The sequence below is a fragment of the Alligator mississippiensis genome, chromosome 7 (assembly GCF_030867095.1).
Source record: "Alligator mississippiensis isolate rAllMis1 chromosome 7, rAllMis1, whole genome shotgun sequence".
In the NCBI taxonomy this organism is placed as follows: Eukaryota; Metazoa; Chordata; order Crocodylia; family Alligatoridae; genus Alligator; species Alligator mississippiensis.
The window spans coordinates 7,913,617-7,934,552 of NC_081830.1; the positions used below are offsets into that span (position 1 = coordinate 7,913,617).

General features: G+C 58.8%; 3 protein-coding genes across 4 annotated transcripts; 1 reads left to right on the forward strand and 2 right to left on the reverse strand.

Moving 5' to 3' along the window:
• Nucleotides 1–503: 503 nt before the first annotated feature.
• NOP9 (NOP9 nucleolar protein) lies at nucleotides 504–5,494 on the forward strand. Of its 2 annotated transcripts, none has more exons than XM_019485831.2 (10): nucleotides 504–670; nucleotides 754–1,158; nucleotides 1,536–1,661; nucleotides 1,784–1,925; nucleotides 2,468–2,693; nucleotides 2,836–2,976; nucleotides 3,066–3,185; nucleotides 3,946–4,176; nucleotides 4,302–4,407; nucleotides 4,774–5,494. In XM_019485831.2, exons 1-10 carry the CDS (start codon nucleotides 541–543, stop codon nucleotides 4,929–4,931), a joined length of 1,785 nt encoding a protein of 594 aa, XP_019341376.1. In that variant the 5' UTR covers nucleotides 504–540; the 3' UTR covers nucleotides 4,932–5,494. The 2 variants fall into 2 exon arrangements, with proteins under 2 accessions (XP_019341376.1, XP_006259794.1); XM_006259732.4 differs by having other exon boundaries at nucleotides 506–670; nucleotides 2,468–2,657.
• Nucleotides 5,495–5,587: 93 nt separating this feature from the next.
• On the reverse strand, nucleotides 5,588–9,545 carry CIDEB (cell death inducing DFFA like effector b). Its single transcript, XM_006259731.4, has 5 exons — nucleotides 9,404–9,545; nucleotides 8,112–8,256; nucleotides 7,023–7,172; nucleotides 6,262–6,446; nucleotides 5,588–5,850 (listed from the first exon to the last, which is right to left on the reverse strand). Exons 1-5 carry the CDS (start codon nucleotides 9,442–9,444, stop codon nucleotides 5,715–5,717), a joined length of 657 nt encoding a protein of 218 aa, XP_006259793.3. The 5' UTR covers nucleotides 9,445–9,545; the 3' UTR covers nucleotides 5,588–5,714.
• A 569-nt stretch (nucleotides 9,546–10,114) lies between these two features.
• Nucleotides 10,115–16,448, reverse strand: LOC106737713 (mucin-2). The gene is made up of 8 exons (XM_014602998.3): nucleotides 16,122–16,448; nucleotides 15,400–15,816; nucleotides 14,243–14,335; nucleotides 13,290–13,308; nucleotides 12,996–13,043; nucleotides 12,194–12,231; nucleotides 11,773–11,921; nucleotides 10,115–10,823 (listed from the first exon to the last, which is right to left on the reverse strand). The coding sequence occupies exons 1-8, from the start codon at nucleotides 16,429–16,431 to the stop codon at nucleotides 10,653–10,655; spliced, it is 1,245 nt and encodes a 414-aa protein (XP_014458484.3). The 5' UTR covers nucleotides 16,432–16,448; the 3' UTR covers nucleotides 10,115–10,652.
• Between the last annotated feature and the right edge of the window lie 4,488 nt (nucleotides 16,449–20,936).

Consider the following 20,936-nt stretch of genomic DNA (forward strand, 5'->3'; position numbering starts at 1 on the left):
CTAGCAATGGTGGGCAGAGGCTGCACGGGGCGGGAGGGAGCTGGAGGCTGCAATGTCGCAGGCGAGGGGCCAGGGGGTCACTGCCAGGCCAAGCAGTCCCCACGCGGGGACGTCAAGCACTGCCCTGGTGCCTTGTGGGAGGCAGAGGGGCACTATGGGACACAGGAGGACTAGCTTTGTGCACAGCATTGGGAGGGGAGGAGCCGCCCACGAGGGGCAGCGCAGGGCCTGCTGGGAAGGCAGGGCTGCAGGCGCGGTGTATTGTGGGATGGAGAGAGGCATCGCGGCGCGGGGCATGCCGGGATACACCCCCCTGCCTTTCCTACTTCGAGAGGCTGTGAAGCTGGAGATACCCCCTGCGTGGTGCATGCCGGGATATGACATGCTTTGCCCCCGGAGTACAGCCGCAGTGAGCCCGGCGGCGCGTTGCATGCCGGGATATATCCCCCGTAGCGCGGTGCAGGCCGGGATGGGCCCCACGCGCCCCTCCCCTCCCCTGGCGCGGTGCAGGCCGGGAACGCCCTCAGTTGGTGCCGGGCCATGGGGCTGCGCGGGCGAGCGCGGCGCGGGGCGGCCCCGGGGCTGCCCCGCCTGGAGCCCGCGGCCGCCGAGTACTTCCAGCAGGCGCTGGCCGCGCTGCAGGCCGGGCTGGGCCCCGACGGGGACCACGGTGCGGGCAGGGCTGCGGGGCAGGGGTGTGGGCGCGGGGCCGGGGTCTGCCCGGGTCTCACCTTCCCTTTCCCCTCCTTCCAGATCTCTTCGTGACCAACGTGCTGGCGGAGGCGGCGGGCGCGGAGCTGCCCGTGGCGCTGGACCCCGCTGGCTCCCGGCTGCTGGAGCAGCTGCTGCCCCGCACCTCGGCCCCGCAACTCTCGGCCCTGCTGCGGCCGCTGCTGCCCGCCCTGCGCCCGGCCGCCGGCCACCACCACGGCGCGCGGGTGCTGGAGGCCGCCCTGCTCCGTGCCGTGCGCCTGCTGGGCGCCGAGGGGGGCGAGGCGGTAGCGGGGCTGGTGCTGGAGGCTGCGGCTGCCCTTACGGGGGAGAACCTGCCCGCCCTGGCCTCCGACCTCCACGGCAGCTTCGTGCTGCGGTCGCTGCTGCGGGTGCTGGGGGGAGCCCTGGTGGGCTCTGTTGCTGCTCGCCCGATCCCTGGGGCAGGTGAGGCCGGACTGGGGCCCTCCTGGGCACTGCCTGGGTTGGGGGGGTTGCACTGCCCCAGGCCCTGCAGGTGGGGGTGAGGGGAGGGGGTCTGGGAGGCAGGGCTGGCTTTTGGGGGAGTCCTAGCTGCCCCAGTGGGAGGTGCTGTGTCTTAAAGGGTCTTTGGGGTAGAGGCATTGGATGGCAGGAGTCCTTAGCCTTAGCAGGGGGCGCTTACAGTGGGGCTGGGAGAGGGTAACGTTGCCCATTAGCCCTTGCATTGGTGTAGCAGGGCCTGGGGTGGGACAAGGGAAGGCTCCCCCTGCATAGGGGGATTTCTGTCCCCTCCCCTGATGGCTTCTTGTCTTGCTCCTTTCCCCCTCTCCTCCTGCCCTCAGGGACCCTTGTGCCGCAGAAGAAGCGGGCCGAGGCGGGGAGTGAGGGCCCGCTGGAGTTCGAGGTGCCCGAGTCCTTCCTGGCTTGTCTGCAGGGGATCGTCGCCAGCTTCCAGGAGCACCTGGCTGGTGAGACCTGGCAGGCCCTGTGCTGGGGCTGGCAAGGCGGGGAGCTGCCCCTGCCCCCGTGTCCCTGGCTGGGGCAGGACCTGCCCTCGCTTACACCTCTGCTGCCCCTCTCTCCTCCCCAGAGCTGGTGCCCCACAGAGTCTCCAGCCTCTGCCTGCAGGTGGCCCTGGAGGTCACCAGCCAGAAGCTGCCCAAGACCTGTGCTGAGCTGTGCTGTGCTGTGATTGGCTACCTGAGTTCCCGGAATGCCTCTTCCACATCCAGGTGAGCCGCCCAATTGGCTGGTGGGATTGCCTAGCTCAGCTGCAAGTGGGTGTGTGTCCTGATTGGCTGTCAGATGAGTGCATTTTGGGCAGCTGTGGTGAAGAAGCTGAGTAGAGTTCATTTCTGTTTGGTTGGCTGGAAGGGGAGGGACTTGGTATTTGCTGTGACTGGAACCCATTCTGATTGGTTACAAGGCTGGGATCCAGGTTCATGGTTGATTCTGGCCATGCAGCTGAGACTTCTGATTGGTTGGGTCTGGCAGGCTGATCTGAGAGATGGGTTTAGCAGGACTGTGATTGGCTGAATGGTGTGGGTTTGTCTCTGGGTACTTGATTAATTGTGGTTCATAAATTGCTTCCCTGTCCCAGCTATTGGTTTTGAAGCAGGGCTGGTGGCTTGTGACTGGAATCAAACCACTAGCCACATAAGTGGCTTTTGATTAGCTCATTGGTCAGAAGCTGGGGGAAGTTGGCACAGGCATGCATCCTGATTGGCTGAGGGGGCTGTGGGGCTGCTCACCAATGGTTGCTGTCTCCCCACAGCCCTTTGCTGGTGTTCCTGAAGGACCCCACGTGCAGCCGGGTGTTGGACAAGGTGCTGGAGGTGTCGGAGCCCCGGGCCCTGCGGATGCTGTATCGGCATCACTTCCAGGGCCAGCTGCAGGTGCTGGCGGGGCACGGTGTGGCCAACTTTACCGTCCAGCACCTCATTGCTGCCGCCCCTTGCAAGATGGTGAATGAGTGGTGGGATTGTGGGAACTGGCTTGGGGTAAGTGGGAGGGTGGGGAGCTATGAGGGAAGAGGCTGCAGGAGTATTGGTTGGGAGGTAGGAGGGGCATGGGGATGCTTGAGGGGCAGGAAGGAGGTGGGTTACCTCTCCCCCACCTTACTTTTTCTCTCTCCTTTCCCAGCTGGGGAAGGTGCTGGCAGAGCTGGGCCCAGCCTTGGAGGAGGTTCTGGCCTGTGGGCACCCTGGGGTGCTCACGGCCCTGCTGAGAGCCTGCCGGCAGCATGGTGCCCACCAGCAGGAGGCGCTGCAGATGGTCCTAGAGGTGAGTCCCTAGACCTGTGTCCTTCGTGTGCGTGCCTCCCCCCCAGTAGCTGGATCCTGCCTCTTACCCCCTTTTCCACCCCACCACAGGCTTTCCACTGCTGGGACCCACCTGCCCGCCAGGATTTCTGCGCTCCTCTCCTTGCTTCCCTGCAGACCTATGAGGCCTACTACCCATCAGAGGAGGGGCTGGGGGCAACAGAACAGCAGGTAACGGGAGTGGGGGTGGTGGTGTCACTTTCTAGGTACTGTGTGGGGGGTGGTTATAATGCAACAACCCAGCTAGCAGGGTCCTCTGGAGGTCCCAGATAGTCCAGCTCCCTGCTCAAGACCTAAACCAGCTCTGTCTAGTCAAATAGTCTCTGACAGAAGTAATCCCACAAGCTAAACCCCTTAGCATTGGCTTAATTTATCAATATACATAACTAATCTACCACATGCACCTTTTCAAACAGTCAGGCACGGCCTTGCCCAGAGGCAGCTTTGGAGGCCTCAGCCTCTTGTATTGGGTCGAGGATACTGGCTGTAGGGGAAGAGCGTCCCCTTAGCCTGCCTCCCCAGCCATGATGGGATAAGCCTGCCCCAGTTGTAACTAAATTAGGTGCAAAAGGATGCTGAAAAAGCCTTGATTTGTCTTAATCCCATTGCTTTTGGGGGAGGAAGGGGAAGACCCCTGCATGGCCAAAGCCTGCAGGACTTTAAGACATGCACCCCAATTTTCTGAGGTGAGGAAGGAATTGTGTGTGGCTGTTGGTAAATACGGTAGTTGGCAGGAGGTGCTATTGCAGGAACCTGTAGGCACATTGGCAATGCATAGGGGGTGCACACGGATGCACATATACTCCCTGAGAATGGTGGTGCGCCCCCTGAGAGAAGTGCTGCTGGCAGTGCCTGTGGGCGGTTGCCACTTGCCCTCCACCTTCCCTCGCTGCCATCACCAACTCTTCTATCTTCCTCCCTCCTATGCCAGCCTGGGCCCCTGCCTGCCCTTGGCTCCATCTCCCTCCACGGCTCCCTCCTGCTCCAGCACCTGCTGCACTTTGCCAACCCTGGCCCTGTGCTGCACAGCCTGGCAGCGCTGCCTGCCCTAGACCTGGTGACACTGGCCTGCAGCTCAGCTGGCAGCCACGTTTACAACGCCCTCCTGGCCAGCTCTTCGGTGTCCCCCAAGCAGAGGCGCAAGGTGCTGCGAAAGCTTAAGGTGAGGATGCTGCTGTGGGGAAGCCTGAGGCCAGGGGGAGGTGAGCTGAGGAGATGAGTGGGGGCTTGGGGTACTATTTTGGGAATGCTCGCAGCATTCCAAACTGACCCCCTCCATGTTTCCAGGGTCACTATGGGTCTCTGGCCTGCAGCAAACATGGCAGCCGGGTTCTGGATGCTGTGTGGAATGGGGCCACCCTCCCGGAGAAGCAGAAGATCGCTATGGAGCTTGGTAAAGACTTCTCTTCCCTCTCATCTGTCTCTAAGGGCCTGAGGAACCCGTGTGTCCTGGGGGTGAAGTTGTGAAGGCTCTACTTGGCTAACTGCAGATTTTGGAGGACTCTATATTGGCCCAGGGCTTGGAGGGGGTGGGATGGGTGGGGATGTGATGTTCCTTACCTGCCATAGAGAGTCTAGAAGACAATACGAGGTTGACTAGGGATGCTCCCCAATTTCTTGTCCCAAGTTGGGGTTCTTCCTTGTGTTTCAAAGCAGTTGGGCCTCTCCCCAGAAGCAACTGTGGGCTTGGGGCTGGGCATGTGTATAACCAGCCCCTTCCCAGAGGTGGCTGCATTCAAGGCTTTCTCTCCTCTCCCAGCCCCACAGGAACAGCAGCTGTGTCATGACCCCTTTGGGCGCTATGCGGTCCGCAACTTCGCCCTGACCCATTTCCGGAAGCGCCGGAAAGACTGGGACCAGGTTCAGGAGGCTGAGACGCGGCGTCGGGAGCTGTTTGCTGAGATCCTGGAAGACTGAGCAGCAGGAAGCTCTGCTGGACTAATTGGAGAGAGCTTGGAGGACTCTAGCTTGGGGCTCCTTGTCAGCCTTCTGTGTTTAGCCACAGAGAGCCTGGAGGACCAAGTGCTAGAGGGCTGCCATGGGTTCTTTTTGACCCCATTCATCCTAAAGGCACTGGAGGACTGACTCCCCAAAAGGCCCCTTATGCCCTTTGAAATGATAGAGATTCTGGGGGGAGCCAGAAAAGCTCCTCATGCCCCTTCTTTTCCTAACCACGGTGGCTGGGGGAACAAAGAGAACTGTATGCTAGAAAGACTGTTGGACTTTGCAACCACAGAGACAACAAAGCAAGAAAAGGTTATGTTCTTCTGCTCCTAACCAGAGATCACAGAGGACTCAAGGGGACACCTGGGAAGTGTGCGTGAGTGTTTGTTTTCTTGTATCCAGTGCTCTTTGAGCTATAGAGCTTTTGGAGGACTCGTCTTGCTAGGAGGGCTGCTCTGACCTCTCTTGGGCAATCTGCTCCCAGCTGAGCAGGAGTTGGGTTCTACCCCATCTTTCTATAAAAGCATCTATTTCTCCATGCGCTTCATGTGCTTGGGAGCAACCGGGATTACTATGATGGGGACCCTGAATACCCAGCTGCATGGACATGTTAAAAAAAAGGTGGCTGATGACATGGACTATCTCCAGTTTAATCAGCAGCTTCATCTGTGCATTGAGTTGATTGGGGTTCAGGATGGGTGGGGGGTCATTAGAAGGGGCAGTATCACAGGATCGTGGATAGAGGGGCAGGGCCCCTCAATTGCAGGCCTGAAGCCGGGCGGGCTGGTACCAGGTCTCAGATCCGTCCAGGAGGCGCCGGATGTAGTTGGAGGCTCCCAGGAGGAGGCGCCCCATGCCCTGCATCACAGCCGAGATCACCTTCAGCACTTCTCTGTAGGGTTGGGGAGCAGTGGGGAGAGAAGGGGGGTGAGCAGGGGTTGTGGGGGAGGGGAACTGGCTGGGGGGTGGGTCCTGGTCATGCCAGTGCCACCATGGGATGCTTGGGGTCATGGGATGGGAACTGGATGTAGGAGGAGGTCTTGGCCTCTCCAGCCCCACTGCAGGGTGGGGGTGTGGGGAGGGGAGGTGGAAGTCCCTGCTTCTCCCAGCCCAGCACGGTAGTGGGGAGCCATAGGGCCAGGATCTACTGGCTGTGGGGTCCAGTTCCTGGCTCCCCAGTTGTGGAGCTGGGGTGAGGGGGGCTATGGTGCAGAAACACTGGTTGTCAGGGCAGGTCCTGGCTGCTCTGTCCCCAGCAGGGGGTGCTGTGCAGCCAGGGATGCACCCATCCCAGAGCACCCACCGTAGCACCTTCTTGGGCCCGAGGCAGGTGAAGTCACAGCTCATGGAGTACAGCCCGTAGAACGTGGCCGTGATGCTGAGGCTCCCAAAGAGGTCCCGCGGGTGCAGCTTGTACATGTCAAAGGTGACGCGGGCGATGTCCCCACCCTGCTTCTCCCGGCCCCGGCTCAGGCCTCGGCTCCCACCCTGGGAGGTAAACAGGATGTGGGGAGTAGGTCAGGGCTGGTGGGAGCTCCCCCCTACCTCTCTGCAACTTGTGGCCCTGGGCCTCATCACCCCCCTGCATGGGTGGGGAGATCAAAGTCCCCCTGACCACAGCCCTTCTTGCCCCTGGGGAGGGGGGGAAGGTGGGGGTGAGTGGGTTGGGAGGGGCATTGGGGGTGCCTGGGGACTTCAGGGGGGATCTTTGGGGGATGTACACATAGCCCCCCTACTCCAGCCCACCAACCCACACTGATGTCCCAAGACTGGGAAGGAACCAGGTGTCCTGGCTCCCATCCCCCTCTGCTCTAACCCGCTTCACCCCAAACCTACAGCGAGGTGGAGAACCCAGGGGGTCCAGGCTCCTAGTTCCTTCCCACCTTAGGAGCCAGGGATGAAATGGAGATGTCCCTGCCTTACCTGCTCTGCCAGCTTTCATCCCACCCCCAGACCCCAGGAAGAACCCAGGCATCCAAGCTCCCAGCCCCACCTGTTCTAACCCCATTGGGGACCCAGAGCTGGGCCCCAGGCACTTGGTGGGGACTGGGGCTTGCCTCTCACCTTGGGGGGGCTCCAGCTCTGCCTGTGAGCTAGCAGCATGATCCCAGTGTTGTCGGGTAGGCTCTGGAAGAAGTCCTCACTCTCCACAGCTGTGCCATCCTCCTCCAGCACCAGTGAGGCAGGGCCTGACACCTGCAGGGCCTCCTGTGCCTGGGGGGACCATGGCAGCAGCACTGGCTGGGTGAGGGGGACCAATCTTGCTGCCCTCCCACCCCTCCACCAGGGATGCAGCTGGGTTTGGGGGGGCAGGGCCATGCCATGGGGTATCTCACCCCATCCAGCAGCCCCTGCTCGGGTGGGAAAAGATTTGGAGGGTAGTGAGGCTTTGGTGTGCTAGGAGAAGTGACAGGAGGCAGTGCTTGGAGGTTTGGGTTGCAGGGGTGGCCTCTGGGGGAGCACAGAGCAGGCCAGAGTTTTGGGGGTCCTGGGGAAGGGTGGGGGTTTGGGCTTAGCTTGGGGGTTCAGAGTGGGGCTGTGGATTTGGGGGTGCAAGATGGGGGATGGGGTGTAGGTGTGGGGTGGGTTTAAGGGGGTGCAGGAACTTACTGAAGGGTGCAGGGTGGAGTTTGGCAGGTCTAGGAGTAAGTGGGGGGCAGGACAGGGTGGCTGGGACAGGAGGGGAGGAAGGGGCTCAGGGCAGGGTGTGGGCATGAGGGGCACAGGTCAGTTTGACCCCCATGCACCCCAACCTCCACCCCCCAGAGGCTGCAGTGTGGGGGTGCAGGTGGGCTTGGGTGCCCTGGGGGTGGGTTTGAGGAGTTCAGGGTGGGTAGTTGGGGTAGATGTGAAATTTGAAGGAGTAAATTTGGTGGGACAGACAGGTTTGTGGGTACAGAGCAGGTTTGGGCATAGATAGGGTGGGCTAGGGGCAGGTGTTGGGATGCAGGGCAGGCTGGGGCCACAGGGTGGGTTAGGGGCAGGTGTTGGGGTGCAGGAGTGGGTGTTGGGGTACAGGAGAGGTTTGGGGGCATAAGGTGGGTTTAGGGCAGGTGCTGGAGTTAAGGGTGGGTGTTAGGGTTTGCAGGGGCAGGTTTGGGGGCACAGGCTGAGTTAAGGGTGGGTGTTGGGGTGCAGATTTGGGGCACTCACCTTGCAGCGCAGCTCGGGCAGGCTGGCAGCCATGAGGCCCTTGCGGGCGCCATGTCGGTGGTCGCAGAGGCGGAAGGGGCGTGGGGCGGTGGCGCGGGGGGCCAGGACCCGCCGGGACAGCTCTGTGCCTGCACTGGACACCGACCTGTGGGCAAGGGGGCATGGGGTGGGTGAAACCATTCTCTGGGGGCAAGGGGGTGGAATGTGGGTGGCAGGAGACACTATTCCCTAGGGGGGGGTGTGCAGAAGGGAGGCATGGGACAGACCATTTACTGAAGGTGTGTTGGTGGGGGAGTAGAATGTGGAGGGGCAGGAGAAACCATTCTCTGGTGGGGGGTAGGAAAGGGGAGCATAAGAGAGACCATTATAGCACGGGTCTAATGGTGGGGGTTGGGAGCTACCATATTTAAAGGGGTGGAACGGTGGGGGGAGTATGGGAGGGACTGTTCTTGGGGGTGGGGTCTCATGAGGGGAATGTTGGAAAGAAACCATTCTTGGGGGTGGAACACGGGCCTTGGAGGGAGGGATTAGAATCAGGGGTCTTGGGAAAGACCATTTGAGGGGAAGGTAGAGTGGGGATGCGGAGTGTGGGAGAGACCATTCTCTAGGGGATGGAATAGGGTATATGGAGGAGACCATTCCCTGGGGAAGGGGAGGACTGTAGTGGGGCAGGATAGACCATTTGCAGGTGGTCGTGGGAGACACCATTCTCTGGTGTAGGGGGAGTGTATTGATGGAGGAGCAGGAAGGGGCCATTCTTTGTTGCCTATGATGGGGTGCAGTGGGGCAAGAGAGACCATTCACTTGTAGAGAAGGAGGCTCAGGGAGACAACCTTGGGGCTCACAGTGGGAAAGACCATTCTCTTTTGTGGGGAAGAGCATGGGGTGGGGGGGGCTAAGGTGGAGGGAATCATTCCAGTGGGGGGGATGGGATGGATCATGTTCCCACTATGGGGGGGTGGGGTGTCGGGAATCTAGGGAAGAGGAGGTAAATATGAAGGTGGAAGGGACCACTTTCCCCTGAGAGGGGAGGAGAGAAGGGGCAGCTGGGAGGGACCACTTTGTGCATAGGGGGGCTATTGCTTGGGTAGGAGGAGAGTGGGAGATACTAGTTTGATGATGGGGAAATGGGAGGGACCATTCTTATTGTGGGGGTAGGACAGAAGAGACCATCCAGATGCAGGGAGAATGGGGAGATACCACTTCCTCCCACAGGGGTGGAGTTCATATTGGACCCCTCCCTGTGCCAGAACCCCCTAGATTTGGGGGGGAGGAGGCTGCCCCCTACTCACCGCAGCAGCGATGCAGGAGCCAGGGCGCTGACGTACTCCATGGTGCTGGGGAGCAGGGGGTGTCTGGCTGTCCTGTACTGCTGGCGAGGTGGCCCCTGTGGGCGGCTGTTTGTCCCTCTGGAAGTTGAGCTGGACTCTGGACCTGACAGCTCAGAGCCGGGGGAGGTGCAGGGTGCGTGTGTGGGGGGTGCAAATTCCAACATTCCCCTGGGACAGGGTGTGGAGAGGGCCTGGGCCAGTGTGCCAGGAGTGAGCAAAACCTAGGAGTCTGGGCTCCAAGCCACCACATCCTACTCCCCCAGGTGTCCTGGCTCCCAGCACACACTCTTGCTCTGATCCACCCTAGGACCCACCATCAGACCCCACTTCCCTCTCAGAGGTGGGAGAGGACCCAGGAGTCCTGGCTCCTAGCCTCTACCCCTCTCCCAGGCTTGGGAGGGAACCCAGGCATCCTGGCTTCCAGGCCCCTCTGCCCTACCAGACTCCACTCTCCCAGAGCTGGGGGAGATCCCAGGTGTCCTTGGCTCCATGTCGTTCCCCCCCCCCCCCAAATCTGGCTCTACAGATCAGAGAAAGGGCCTGGCATCTCCATGGGAATGATTTTCTTTAGCAGGCCGGAGTGCACACAAGTCCATCTGTGCTGCAGGGAACAAGCTGTCTGTCTGTCCTTCTGTCTAGCCTCAACAATGCATGGAAGGAGACTACTTGAATTTGAAATAAACTTTTATTTGTTCAAAGGGGTTGCATGGAGAGAGACATGCACACAAGGCAGGCAAGGAAGTAGTGTCAGCATATACACATTAGAAAAGCATGCAAGCTGTACTGTACAGAGCCCCACAGGGAAGAAAAATACATGCTCATGCACTTACACTGTTGAACCCAGGAATCTGGGCTCCCAGCCCACCCTCCTTGAAGCCACAGGACCTCACTGCCCTCCCAGGGTTGAGAGAGAACCCATGTATCCAGGCTCCCAGCCTCTGTCTGCTCTAGCCCACCAGACTCCACTCCCTTCCATAGCTGAGAGAACCCAGGTGTCTGGGCAGACAAGAAGATGAAGTAGCAGAGCTGGGGAAAGAACCCAAGAGTCCAGGCTCCTAGCCCTGCCTCTACACCAATCCACTAGACTCTAGTCCTCTGTCAGGTCTGGGAGCTATCTTGTCTCCCAGGCCTCTCCTGTCCACCAGCCCCCACTTCCTGCTCAGAGCTGGGTGACGACCCAGGAGTCCTGGATTCCAGCCCCCACTAGACTTCATTCCTGCAGGTCTCGGGATGCACCCAAGTCTCCGTTGAGGGAATGCTTGCAGTGGAGGGACAGGGGGTCAGTGTAGACAGGTTCAATTAAGGTGAAAACCTCTTCTGCTTCCCCCGTTTGGAAGGTGGAGTAGGGAAAGGTGAGGAGGGAATAGGTAGGGTCAATGTCCTGGAGTCAGAAGAAAAGAGGAGAGAGGGGCCCATTAGGGGAGCAGGGCGTACCAGGCTACAGGGTGTGGGGTGTGAGGGGTGGCTTGCTGGGGGACAGATTGCCAATTGTCTGTAAATTTATGAAAAAATCAGTAAAAAAAAATTAGGCTAAAAAGGCCTGTTAGTAAAAAACAAAAAAACCCCGCAAAAAATCAAATGGAGCCAGCTGTAAAAACACTAAGTAGTCAAGATGGACTGGTGGGAAAGAAGCTAGAGGCAAGCTGAGGGGCAGATGGATCAGAGGAGTGCCATCCAGTGTCTGCACCCATTCTGTACTTCCAACCATGTGTTGCTGCCAAGCCCCATTGGCATCCTGTAATACTGCTGGGTCACAGGTAGGTTTTTTTGGAGAGTCTGTTTTGGGATGGAGGAGCATGGTCCATGGAGGTAAGGTGGGGAGTGGGAGCAAAATAGTTCAGGGTACAATTTGGAGGCATCAGGGTGTGGGGGTGAGAAGGGGAGCCCTGAGGTGGGTGCAGCAGGGTGTAAAACCATTGCTGCAGTTAAGCAGGGTTCCCAACATTTTTTTATTGCAAACTTTTTACTGACAAACTTTTTTACTATGGTTGGTGTTAAGCCTATACATATGAACCCAGCCATTCTAACTGGGGCAGGGCCTGGTAGAAGGGTTACCTTTATGAGATGTAAAACCTTTCAGTAAAAAACATGTATCAGTAAAAAAGTTTGGCTGTCAGTAAGAAGTTTTCAGATTGTCAGTAAAAAAGAAATTCTTGTGTTGGCAACTCTGCTGGGGTGGTATGGGGAACAGGACGGGGGGGGTGTCTCATTGGGGTGGAGTTATAGGGTTGACTGAGGGGGTGCTGTGCTGAGGACAGTGGGGTGCAGGAGGGCTGGGGGGCCAGGCCATGCTAAGTGGGAGGAGTCACAGCAAAGGGGGAAATACTTACATAAGGATTCATTGGGTCTTTGAACTTGGTGCTGGGCAACATTGGCTCCTTGCTGGGCTCCACTTTCTTGCTTATTTCCTTCTTGGGCAGCAGCCCCCAGTCCTGGGGTTCTGCTTGGAGCACTCCTTTTGCACTCTCATCCTTGGGGACTGAGCACAGGGGCCATGAGCTCCACCTCCCCTAGCCCCTCCATCCAATCTGCACCCCCTCCGCCAAACAGTTCAGTTCCTATGGTTGACCACTAGATGGCAGCACTGGAACCAATCAAAACTCCCCTTAAAGGGCAGGTCCCATATGGTACAGTAATGCTCAGCTGTCCCATGCCATGGGTGTGGTCTCCATGGGGCACTGGGGTCAGGGGATAGGAACCAGCCCCCCACCCCCTCCCTGTGGAGACACAGGACAAGTGGTGGCTTCTTACTTGTATTGTTCCCATAGGCTCCAACAGTGTCCAGGGACCTGAGAAGGCAGAGGGGTGGGGTCTATGGGCAATCAAGGGGAGAGATTTGAGGGCTCCCCAACCCTATGAACCTGCACTGGCTCAGCCAGTGGAGTTGTTTCCCAAGGCAGGGGTGTGGGGTAGCTCCACTATGATCAGAGGAGTGGCCTGGCCAGTTCAGACCTAGATGGCCTTGCAGGGCCAAAGGATTGTGGGTTTCCCCCATGCTTCCTGTTTCTGTGTCTCTTTTGCCATCCTCCTCCCATCCATTTTCTCTTCCCCATGTTTCCCTCTCTCCTTCTTTCCATCTTCCCTCTGAGCCCCTGTGGTCTGGGACTGACCCCTGCCCCAGCTCTATAGAAGCTCTTGCCTTCTGCCCCACTGCTGCCAGCACCTGGCCTTGAACTAGAGACCTGGGGGTATGAGGGCTGAAGCCTGAATGCGCTGGTTGCATTGCTGTAGTTGCAAGAATGACAGGATCACCCCTAGAACCAGCCCAGCCAATTCCAGCCATCATAGGGGCTAGAACCAGCAAGAGGACCACCCATTGAACAAACCCAACCAATCCCAACCTTCAGAGGGATGCAGCTAGGAAGGGCAATGCCCCTAGAACAAGCCCACCTCTGGAGGGAGTGGATCCAGAAAAGAGACCTTCTCTGGAGCCAGCCTGGCCAATCTCATCCCTTGTAGGTAGGTGGAGCCAGGAAGGGCAACAGCAGCCTGGCCAATCTCAGCCTTCAGAAAGGGTGGAGTCAGGGAGAACAGACCCCCACTCCCATCTTACCTCCTCTTTAGCCGAGACAGGCGCAACTCCCTGCTTTTCCAGTGGGACCTGGGGGTGGAATTGGGGACAGAGGGGGTCAGTGCCACTAGGAATCTGCATGGGGTGATGCTGAGAAGGGCAGCTCCCAGGATGGCATTGGGGTGGAGCATTGCACATACAGGAGATACTGCCCCCTTGAGGTACCATCCCAGGGTCTGTGTGTGTGTGTTGGGGGGGATGCACTGGTAAGCCAGGAGATATATGGACTCCAATAGATGCACGCATGTCCCCTAGGTGGGTCCTGGATGGACATACCTGGATGTCTGTCTTCTTTCTGTGGAGAGAAGGGAAAGAGACTCACAAAACATTCCCATGAGGTGCAACTCTCCTATGGGGAGTTGCAGGGCTTCCAGGACTCCTAGGTCCCTGACCCCCTTCCCAGCTCATTGCCTTCTCTTCCTGCAAGCTTCTCTCAGTCCTTTGTGTCTGACTCCTGCTGCCCTGTTACCCATTTGTACTGAAATCATTTGGTACCCAAATTAGCCATGACACCTGCACTTTAGTCTTGATCTAGCTGATGGCCAGGGACCCAGGTTTTTTCTGATTAAAAAAAATCCCCAATTTTCAGATTTAAAAAAAGTAACCCCCAATCCACATTTTTCTGTGATTAAAATGAAACACCACTATATATTTCTCTATATTAGTGGAGTTTCATTTTAATCATGGAAAAATGTGGATTTGGGCTTCCTTTTTTAAATCCAAAAATTGGGAATGTTTTTTTTTATCAGAGAAAACCATGATCACTGCTGATGGCCCACAATCCCTTGCAACAACAGCAGCCTACATTACCCACAGTCCTTTGCACTGGACGTGTGCGGTACCAAAATGACATGCAGTGCTTTGTAGCCAAAGCTGACACTACCTTTGCATTGGAATTGTGTGGCATGCAGTTACCCATAGATTCATAGATGTTAGGGTCGGAAGGGACCTCAATAGATCATCGAGTCTGACCCCCTGCATTACCCATAGTTCCTTGCACTAGTCCTGCTCTAGCTGATGACACATAATTCTTTGAGGCAACTACCTATGTTCCCCATAATCCTTTGCACCAAAACTCTGGGGTCCAGGATCCCCCAGCTGCCCACAGGTCTTGGGGAGGGGTCTTGCTAACCCACACTGATCCCTGCAGGGCTGAGCTGACTGGGCACCCTTTGAGGAGTAAGCACAGGCCCCCCTGGACACCTGGGTCCCACTTACTCTCCACTCACCCCTCCACCTCCTGTGAAGAAACATGAGCAGCAGGAGCAGAACCAGCACCCCCGCAACACAGAAGCCAACAATCAGGAAGAAGTTGTCTTCGTCTGCCAATGGGAAGGAGGGAGAAGGCCATGGGGTACCAGGGGGAGGCCAGGCATCTACTAACCCAGCTGGGGACCTTCCCCTTGAGGGTGGGACTCTGCCTGCCTCATGCAGTCTGGGTGTTGAATGGATGGGATGGGTCTAATGATGCCCTTCTGGCCTCCTTTTACCCCTGATGCCTGCCCCCACAACCCCACTCCCTGGGGACTTATGCCCTAGCTGGGTCCAAATGCCCCTTTGGATGTTCATAGCTGTCTCCCCTCTATGTGTGGGGGACTGGAGCCCTATAGTGGGGATGGGGCCAGCAACCTTGGCCATGGGGACTCCTGCGCCCCCATCAGGCCCTGCTGCAGTAGAAAGACTGAGGTGGTGGGTGCGGGGGGTTTGCAGAAGTATGTGTAGCTTGAAGCATGCTGGGAAGGGGGTGGGGTGGGGTGGGGTGGACAACAGGGAGGTCCTGTGGATGCTTGTGGCTGGACCTGAGTGGTGCCAAGGTCCTCTGTGGTCCTGAGGAGGTGGTGATGTCACAGCCAAGGGTGTGCTGGGAAGAGGTGGGGTGCTAGAGTGATCCATGTAGGGTGCAGGGTTGTGGCCTGGCTGGGATGAGTTTGGATGCCCAGAGGTGAGTGCTGCATGCAGACCTGTGGGGACGGGGAAGAAAGGTGCAGTCAGATGGGGCTGGAGGCTGCTTTCACAGGGGATGAAGGGCCTTCTTCCATAATCCTCAGTGCTCTGTGGAGACGCTAGGCCCAGTCCATCCCTGGCTCCCAGAGGTAGTGTTATGAGGGAGGCAGGTTTCTCCAAGGTCCTCTGCTACCAGCATCCAGTGGCCCCAGTCAGGGTCAAGAGCACTGTGGCCATGTCACAGGTGGAGAAACTGAGGAAACTGAGCTCCCTGGAATGGCAGGGCTAGACCTGGGAGTCTGGGGTCTCAGCTCTTCCCTTCTGCAAACATCAGAGCCCACTGCCTTGTCGGGACAGAACCCAGGTGTCCTGGCTCCCAGGACCCTGCTGCTGCCCACACCTGCCCCTGCCCTGGCTGTCATATCTCACCAGCTCCTCCTACCTTCCTCTGACGTCTGAGTCGTATTTGTGACAGTGCAGCAGTGCAGAGTCTGGGAGGTGGTTGTGTTCAGGGTGGATGATGCGGGGGTCCTGTCCGGGTTCTGTGCAGCTGTGATGTCATCTTGAAGGGTATGCTGGGATGGCAGTGGGGACTGTGAGGTGGGCAGTGGGGACATCCCATTTCGATATGGGAGGGCTGTGGTGTCTTTCTCAGGGGTTGGCTGGGATGTGGCAGGGCTGGAGGCAGAGAGCGTGGAGATCACATGCGAGTCTGGAGATGTGACGTTATGTCCAGGGCCATTCTGGGAAGGGTCCGGAGGGTGCGAGGTGGGAATCCGAGGGGGATCCGTGCTGGCTGCGAGGTGGTGACCTGGCTGGGATGAGGCCGGATAACTGCATGGGGTTACTGACTGTGAATCTGTGGGGAGGGATAGGAAAGTTGCAGTCAGAAGAAGCTGTTCCCAGGGAGGAAAAGGGGCTTCCCCATGGAGGAATCAGGCCCAGTCCAGCCCAGACATCCAGAGGCAGAAGATCCTCCATTATACCAGGGCGCTTTGTTACTACTGCCCAGATAGCTCCAGCCAGAGTCAGGGGATCAGCTCCAGACACCCCCAACCCTGGGTCATGCCATGGCCCACCTGGCCCCTTTCCCTCTGGCTCCCAGCCCCGTGCTGCTGCAGCATGCGGACAGCAGGGCTCTCTGGTTTCTCTCTTTCCCATTACCTGTCAGGGTCAGTGTCACCGGGTTGCTTTGGTGAGACTGGATCTGGTTCTGGGGGCTGCCCTGAACTGAGTAGACACAAGAGAAAGTCAAGCTGCGTTGTGGTTCCTTCCTTGGGATCTTCCAGGCATTTGTGTCCTGTGTCGTCATCCTTGTCCAGTACCCGCTGCTCTGGAGCTCGTAGAAGAGGAACTGCAGAGCCTGGGACCCCTTCGGGGGGGAGCAGATGAGACGGACATGCTGCCCCCTCACGGGGCATGGAGGACTCAGCGACAGTGTCGGAGCTGGGGGGAGCAAGTCCAAACTGGGCATCTGGGGGGCTGGGGAGGAAGGGTACATCACAGGGAAGGAATAGAGAGAAGCCAGGGACCTGGTGAGCTTGGGGGTGGCCTGGCTCTGAGCCCCACATGATGAGCTCCAGCAGCTCAGATACCCTCAATTTCTCTCCACCCCTTTCCTGCCCTCCTGGGACCCCCCCCCCCATAGACACGCTGCCCCCTCGTGTGATGCTGAGGGCTCAGTGACAGCAGCGGGGCTTGGGGGAACAGGTCCAGGCCAGGTGTCTGGAGGGCTGGGGAGGAAGGAAACATTGCAGGGAAAGAAGAGAGAGAAGCCATGCACATGCTGGGCTTGGGGGCAGCCTGGCTCTGAACTCCATGCGATTAACTCCAGCAGCTCAGACACCCCCAATTTCCTTCTGCCCTTTCTCTGCCCTCCTTGGACCCCCATAGTCCTCCCACCTCCCTCCCCATCACCCTAGGAGCCCCCAACCTCCCCAGACCCCAGCAGCCTCCATCTCCCCCTGTCTCCAGCAGGACTGGCTGACCCCACATAGACCTACCAACACCTTCTCCATGGCTGGATGGGGACAGACATCCGTGGCATGCGGTGCCCTGGGGTCTGTCCCTGTCCCTCAGCCCTGGCTCAGCTGAGCCCTGAAGGACTTCATCGAGTCCCTGTCCTGTACCCCAGAGCTTGGTTGTGGGCAGCAGCCGCCATGGGATTGTGGTGGGACCAGGAGGAGGACACCCACCTCCCCAGCCCAGCCAGGCTGGGACTGATGCCTCCTAGAGGGGAAATGTCTCTTTCCCCCCTGCCCTAGCTAGCACCCCCTTCCATGCAGCCACTCCACACACCCCGGACAGGGACATTTTAGGCCCTTGTTACCTGCACGTGACACCGGAGCTGGAAGGGTCTGAAAAGAGCCTGGAAGAGAGAAGGGAGGGGTGAGAGCTGGGGCGGAAAGGGGCACTGAGCTAGGCCACTGAGAAGGCAGGAAGGAAGGAGGGAGCACAGTGAGGTGCTTGGGGATCTGGGAAAGGACTCAGGACACCTGGGTTCTCTGCCTGGCTCTGTCACTGCCCTGCTCCCTGCCATCTGCCTCAGTTTCCCTGCCCACCCTGGGGCTGTGCAGTGCGGGGCTGCCTCTCCCAGTCTGTGCAGAGTGTGGAGCAATGGAGACCTGGATCACAGACAGGGAGTGCAGCACCTGGCACGCTGCAGGGAGCCCCTCCTGGCCCTGCAGAGCAGGGAGCGTGGGGGGAAACTGAGGCAGAAGCAGACAATGACTGCCCTGGTCTGCAGGTCCCTGTGTGAGGTGGCACAGCTCATCTGTGAGCTGAAGTAAACATTGGGCACCCCTGTGAGGGGCTGAGAAACGTGCAGGCCCTGAAGGACCCCAATGTCCTGGAGGGGAAATGGATGGATGGACATGAAGATAGCAAAAGCGTTGGAGATAGCCAGGGCAGGGGAAGAGCAGGAAGGGGAGAAAGGAGGAGAGAAGAAGAAAGGGATTGAGGGAAGGGAATGGAAGAGCCCCCACCTGTCGCTCTGATGGGGGTTGGTTCCTCTGTCCTGACTTCTAAACCAGCCCCCTCAGATGAATCCCAACCATGGGAAGGGGCTGGGGACAGGGGAGAGAGAAGGGATCCAATGAGACCAGATCCCACCCAGCCTTGAGATACTAGAAATACCCCATGGCTGCAAGGATCATAGCAAGCCAGGGGCATGGAGCTCCCTCCTTCATACAAAGGGACACAGAGAGACAGGGGAGCGGGAAGGGAATGGGGCTGCCTGGGGGACACTGGTGGGGCAAGAGGCACAGAGAAGTTTGAGGGGAGTGGGGTGTACATGGCCTCATATGGGATGGTTTGGGGAAAGCTCAGTCCCCCCAACACCAGTCAGCACCCATATATCTATATCTATATCTATATCTATATCTATATCTATATCTATAGGAAGGGTCCAGAAGAGGGAAGAGAGATCTCAGGGGCAAGGGCTCTCACCCAGCACCACAATGGAGACGACGTTGCTGTACACAGACCAGATCTCTCGCCCAGACTCCAGTCTCCGATACCGGCAGGTGTATCTCCCTCCATCCCCTGGCTGCAGTGCTGGCAAGTGCTGGTGGTTTCTGGGGCCTGAGGACAGTGCCCCCCCATCCTTGAGGAATTGATATGTCGAAGCAACAATGTCCCCTGGAGCTGAGCAATTGAGGGTCACAGATCCTCCATATGAATAGACGGGGAGCTGAGGGGAGGCGGAGAGCTGTGGGGTTGAAGGCCGATCTGGAAGAGATGAGCGAGGGGAAGACCTGGGATCAGACAGGGATAAGTAATGGGCCTGAAACCAGATTCTGGTCTCAGCTGCCCCCAGGGTCCAACCGGAGTCACCCCAGGGTGGCAGTGGGGTTGGGGCAGGATCCTGATCCCTGTGGTAAGCGCAAAGTGGGCAGGAGCTCACCTGTTACGGTGATGGAGACAGCGTTGCTGTCCCTGGAGGGGATCTCACACCCCGACTGCATTGTCCAGTATGTACAGGTGTACGTGCCAGCGCTCTGGCTCCCAGCAGTCAGTCGGTGATAGGGCCCTGTGCCCATTGCAGGCAGCTCCTCGGAGATCTGGTCTGGGCGTCTCTTGTAGAATCTGTACCCTAACACCTCCTGGTCCTTGGGAGCTGAGCACTGCAGGGCAATCCGCTCTCCCCGGACATACACTGGGTGCGAGGGATCCAGAGAGAGCCCAGGGACTGGCAGGGGGTCTGGACCACAAAGGAGGGAATCAGGGAAAGCTGCCCCAGGCTCAGCTCCCTGTATCCCCTCCCCACACCTTGCCTCTGCTGGGCTCTCTGCAAGGGCCCTGGCTGCAAGGGATGTATCCCCCCACAGTTCCCCTCAGAGCTCCCCCTCCTGCCACAGCTCCAGGGTCAGGAGCTGCCCAGGTCCAAAACCACAGGGATCCATTCCACCTCTGAACCCCCAGGGCAGGCAGGACAAGAGAAGCATTGGCACTTTCAGTAGGGAAACTGAGGCACACAGGGAAAGGGAGTGATGTCCAGCTCTGGGGAAGATTTTTGGATTGAACCCAGGAATCCCGGGTCCCTGCCCCTCCCTGTTCTGACCCACCAGACCCCGCCACCCGCTTCCCCAGCTGGGTTAGGACCGAGGAGTCCTGGCTCCCAGCCCCGTGCTGCTGCAGTGTGAGGACAGCAGGGCTCTCTGGTTTCTCCCCTTCCCGTTACCTCCTAGCAGGGTCAGTGTCACTGGGTTGCTTTGCTGAGACTGGGTCTGTTTCTGGGGGCTGCCCCAAACTGAGTAGGCACAGTAGAAAGTCTGGCTGCGTTGTGGTTCCTTCCTTGGGATCTTCCAGGCATTTGTGTTCTGTGTCGTCATCCTTGTCCAGTTCCCGCTGCTCTGGAGCTCATAGAAGATGAACTGCAGAGCCTGGGACCCCTTCGGGGGGGAGCAGATGAGACGGACATGCTGCCCCCTCACGGGGCATGGAGGGCTCAGTGACAGTGTCGGAGCTGGCGGGACCCTGTCCAAACTGGGCATCTGGGGGGCTGGGGAGGAAGGGAACATCGCAGGGAAGGAATAGAGAGAAGCCAGGGACCTGCTGGGCTTGGGAGCGGCCTGGATCTGAGCCCCACATGAGCTCCAGCAGCTCAGACACCCCCAATTTCCCTCCACCCCTTTCCTGCCCTCCTGAGACCCCCCATAGACCATCCACCTCCCTCTCCACCCCAGGAACCCCCAACCTCCCCAGACCCCAAGCAGCTTCCATCTGCCCCTATCTCCAGCAGGCCTGGCTGACCCCCCACACACCTACCCAGACCTTCTCCCGGGCTGGATGGGGACAGACCTCTGTGGCATGCGGTGCCCTGGGGCCTGTCTCTGTCCCTCAGACCTGGCTGGGCTCACCCCTGAGGGACATAGTCCCATCCCTGTCCCATGCCCCAGAGCTGGACTGTGGGCATCAGCCGCCATGGGGTCCTGGTGGGACCAGTGGCTCTGGGGATGCAGGGGACAAGGGGAGAGGCTAGAGGGGGGCACCCTCCTCCACAGCCCAGTGTGACTGGGGCTGTCTCCTAGAGGGGAAATGTCTCTGTCCCCCCCTGTCTCAGCCAGCGCTCCCTTCCCTGCAGCCTCCCCACACACCCCTCATTACCTGCAGGTGACACCAGAGGCGGGAGGGTCTGGAGAAAGGCTGGAAGAGAGAAGAGGTGAGAGGGAGTGATAGCTGGGTGGGGACATGTGGGGCAGGAGGGAGGGATAGGAGCCTGGCGGGGGCTCAGGACACTGAGAAGGCAGGCAGGGAGGAAGGAGCACTGCGAGGTGCTTGGGGCCCAGAGAGAGCCCTGGCTGTGCCTGGCTCTGCCACAGCCCTGCTCCCTGCCCTTGGCTGACTCCTTTCCCTGCCATCTGCCTCAGTTTCCCCCCACCCCCGGGACTGTGCAGTGCAGGGGCTGCCTCTCCAGATCTGTGCAGAGCCTGGAGCAATGGAGGCCCGGATCTGTCAGGGAGTGCAGCACCTGGCACA

Bases quoted from the DNA above. Each gene is read 5' to 3' on its own strand.
- NOP9 (XM_019485831.2), top strand. From the start codon at position 541: ATGGGGCTGCGCGGGCGAGCGCGGCGCGGGGCGGCCCCGGGGCTGCCC. The intron at 1,662-1,783 runs GTGAGACCTGGC...TCTCCTCCCCAG, and splicing joins CTTCCAGGAGCACCTGGCTG to AGCTGGTGCCCCACAGAGTC. The intron at 2,694-2,835 runs GTAAGTGGGAGG...CTCCTTTCCCAG, and splicing joins ATTGTGGGAACTGGCTTGGG to CTGGGGAAGGTGCTGGCAGA.
- CIDEB (XM_006259731.4), bottom strand. From the start codon at position 9,444: ATGGAGTACGTCAGCGCCCTGGCTCCTGCATCGCTGCTGCG. The intron at 8,257-9,403 runs GTGAGTAGGGGG...CCTTGCCCACAG, and splicing joins GCTCCTGCATCGCTGCTGCG to GTCGGTGTCCAGTGCAGGCA. The intron at 6,447-7,022 runs GTGAGAGGCAAG...TTTACCTCCCAG, and splicing joins AGAGCTGGAGCCCCCCCAAG to GGTGGGAGCCGAGGCCTGAG.
- LOC106737713 (XM_014602998.3), bottom strand. From the start codon at position 16,431: ATGCCCAGTTTGGACTTGCTCCCCCCAGCTCCGACACTGTCGCTGAGT. The intron at 14,336-15,399 runs GTAGGAGGAGCT...TCCCATTGGCAG, and splicing joins GACTCAGACGTCAGAGGAAG to ACGAAGACAACTTCTTCCTG. The intron at 11,922-12,193 runs GTAAGAAGCCAC...CCCTGTGCTCAG, and splicing joins AGCCTATGGGAACAATACAA to TCCCCAAGGATGAGAGTGCA.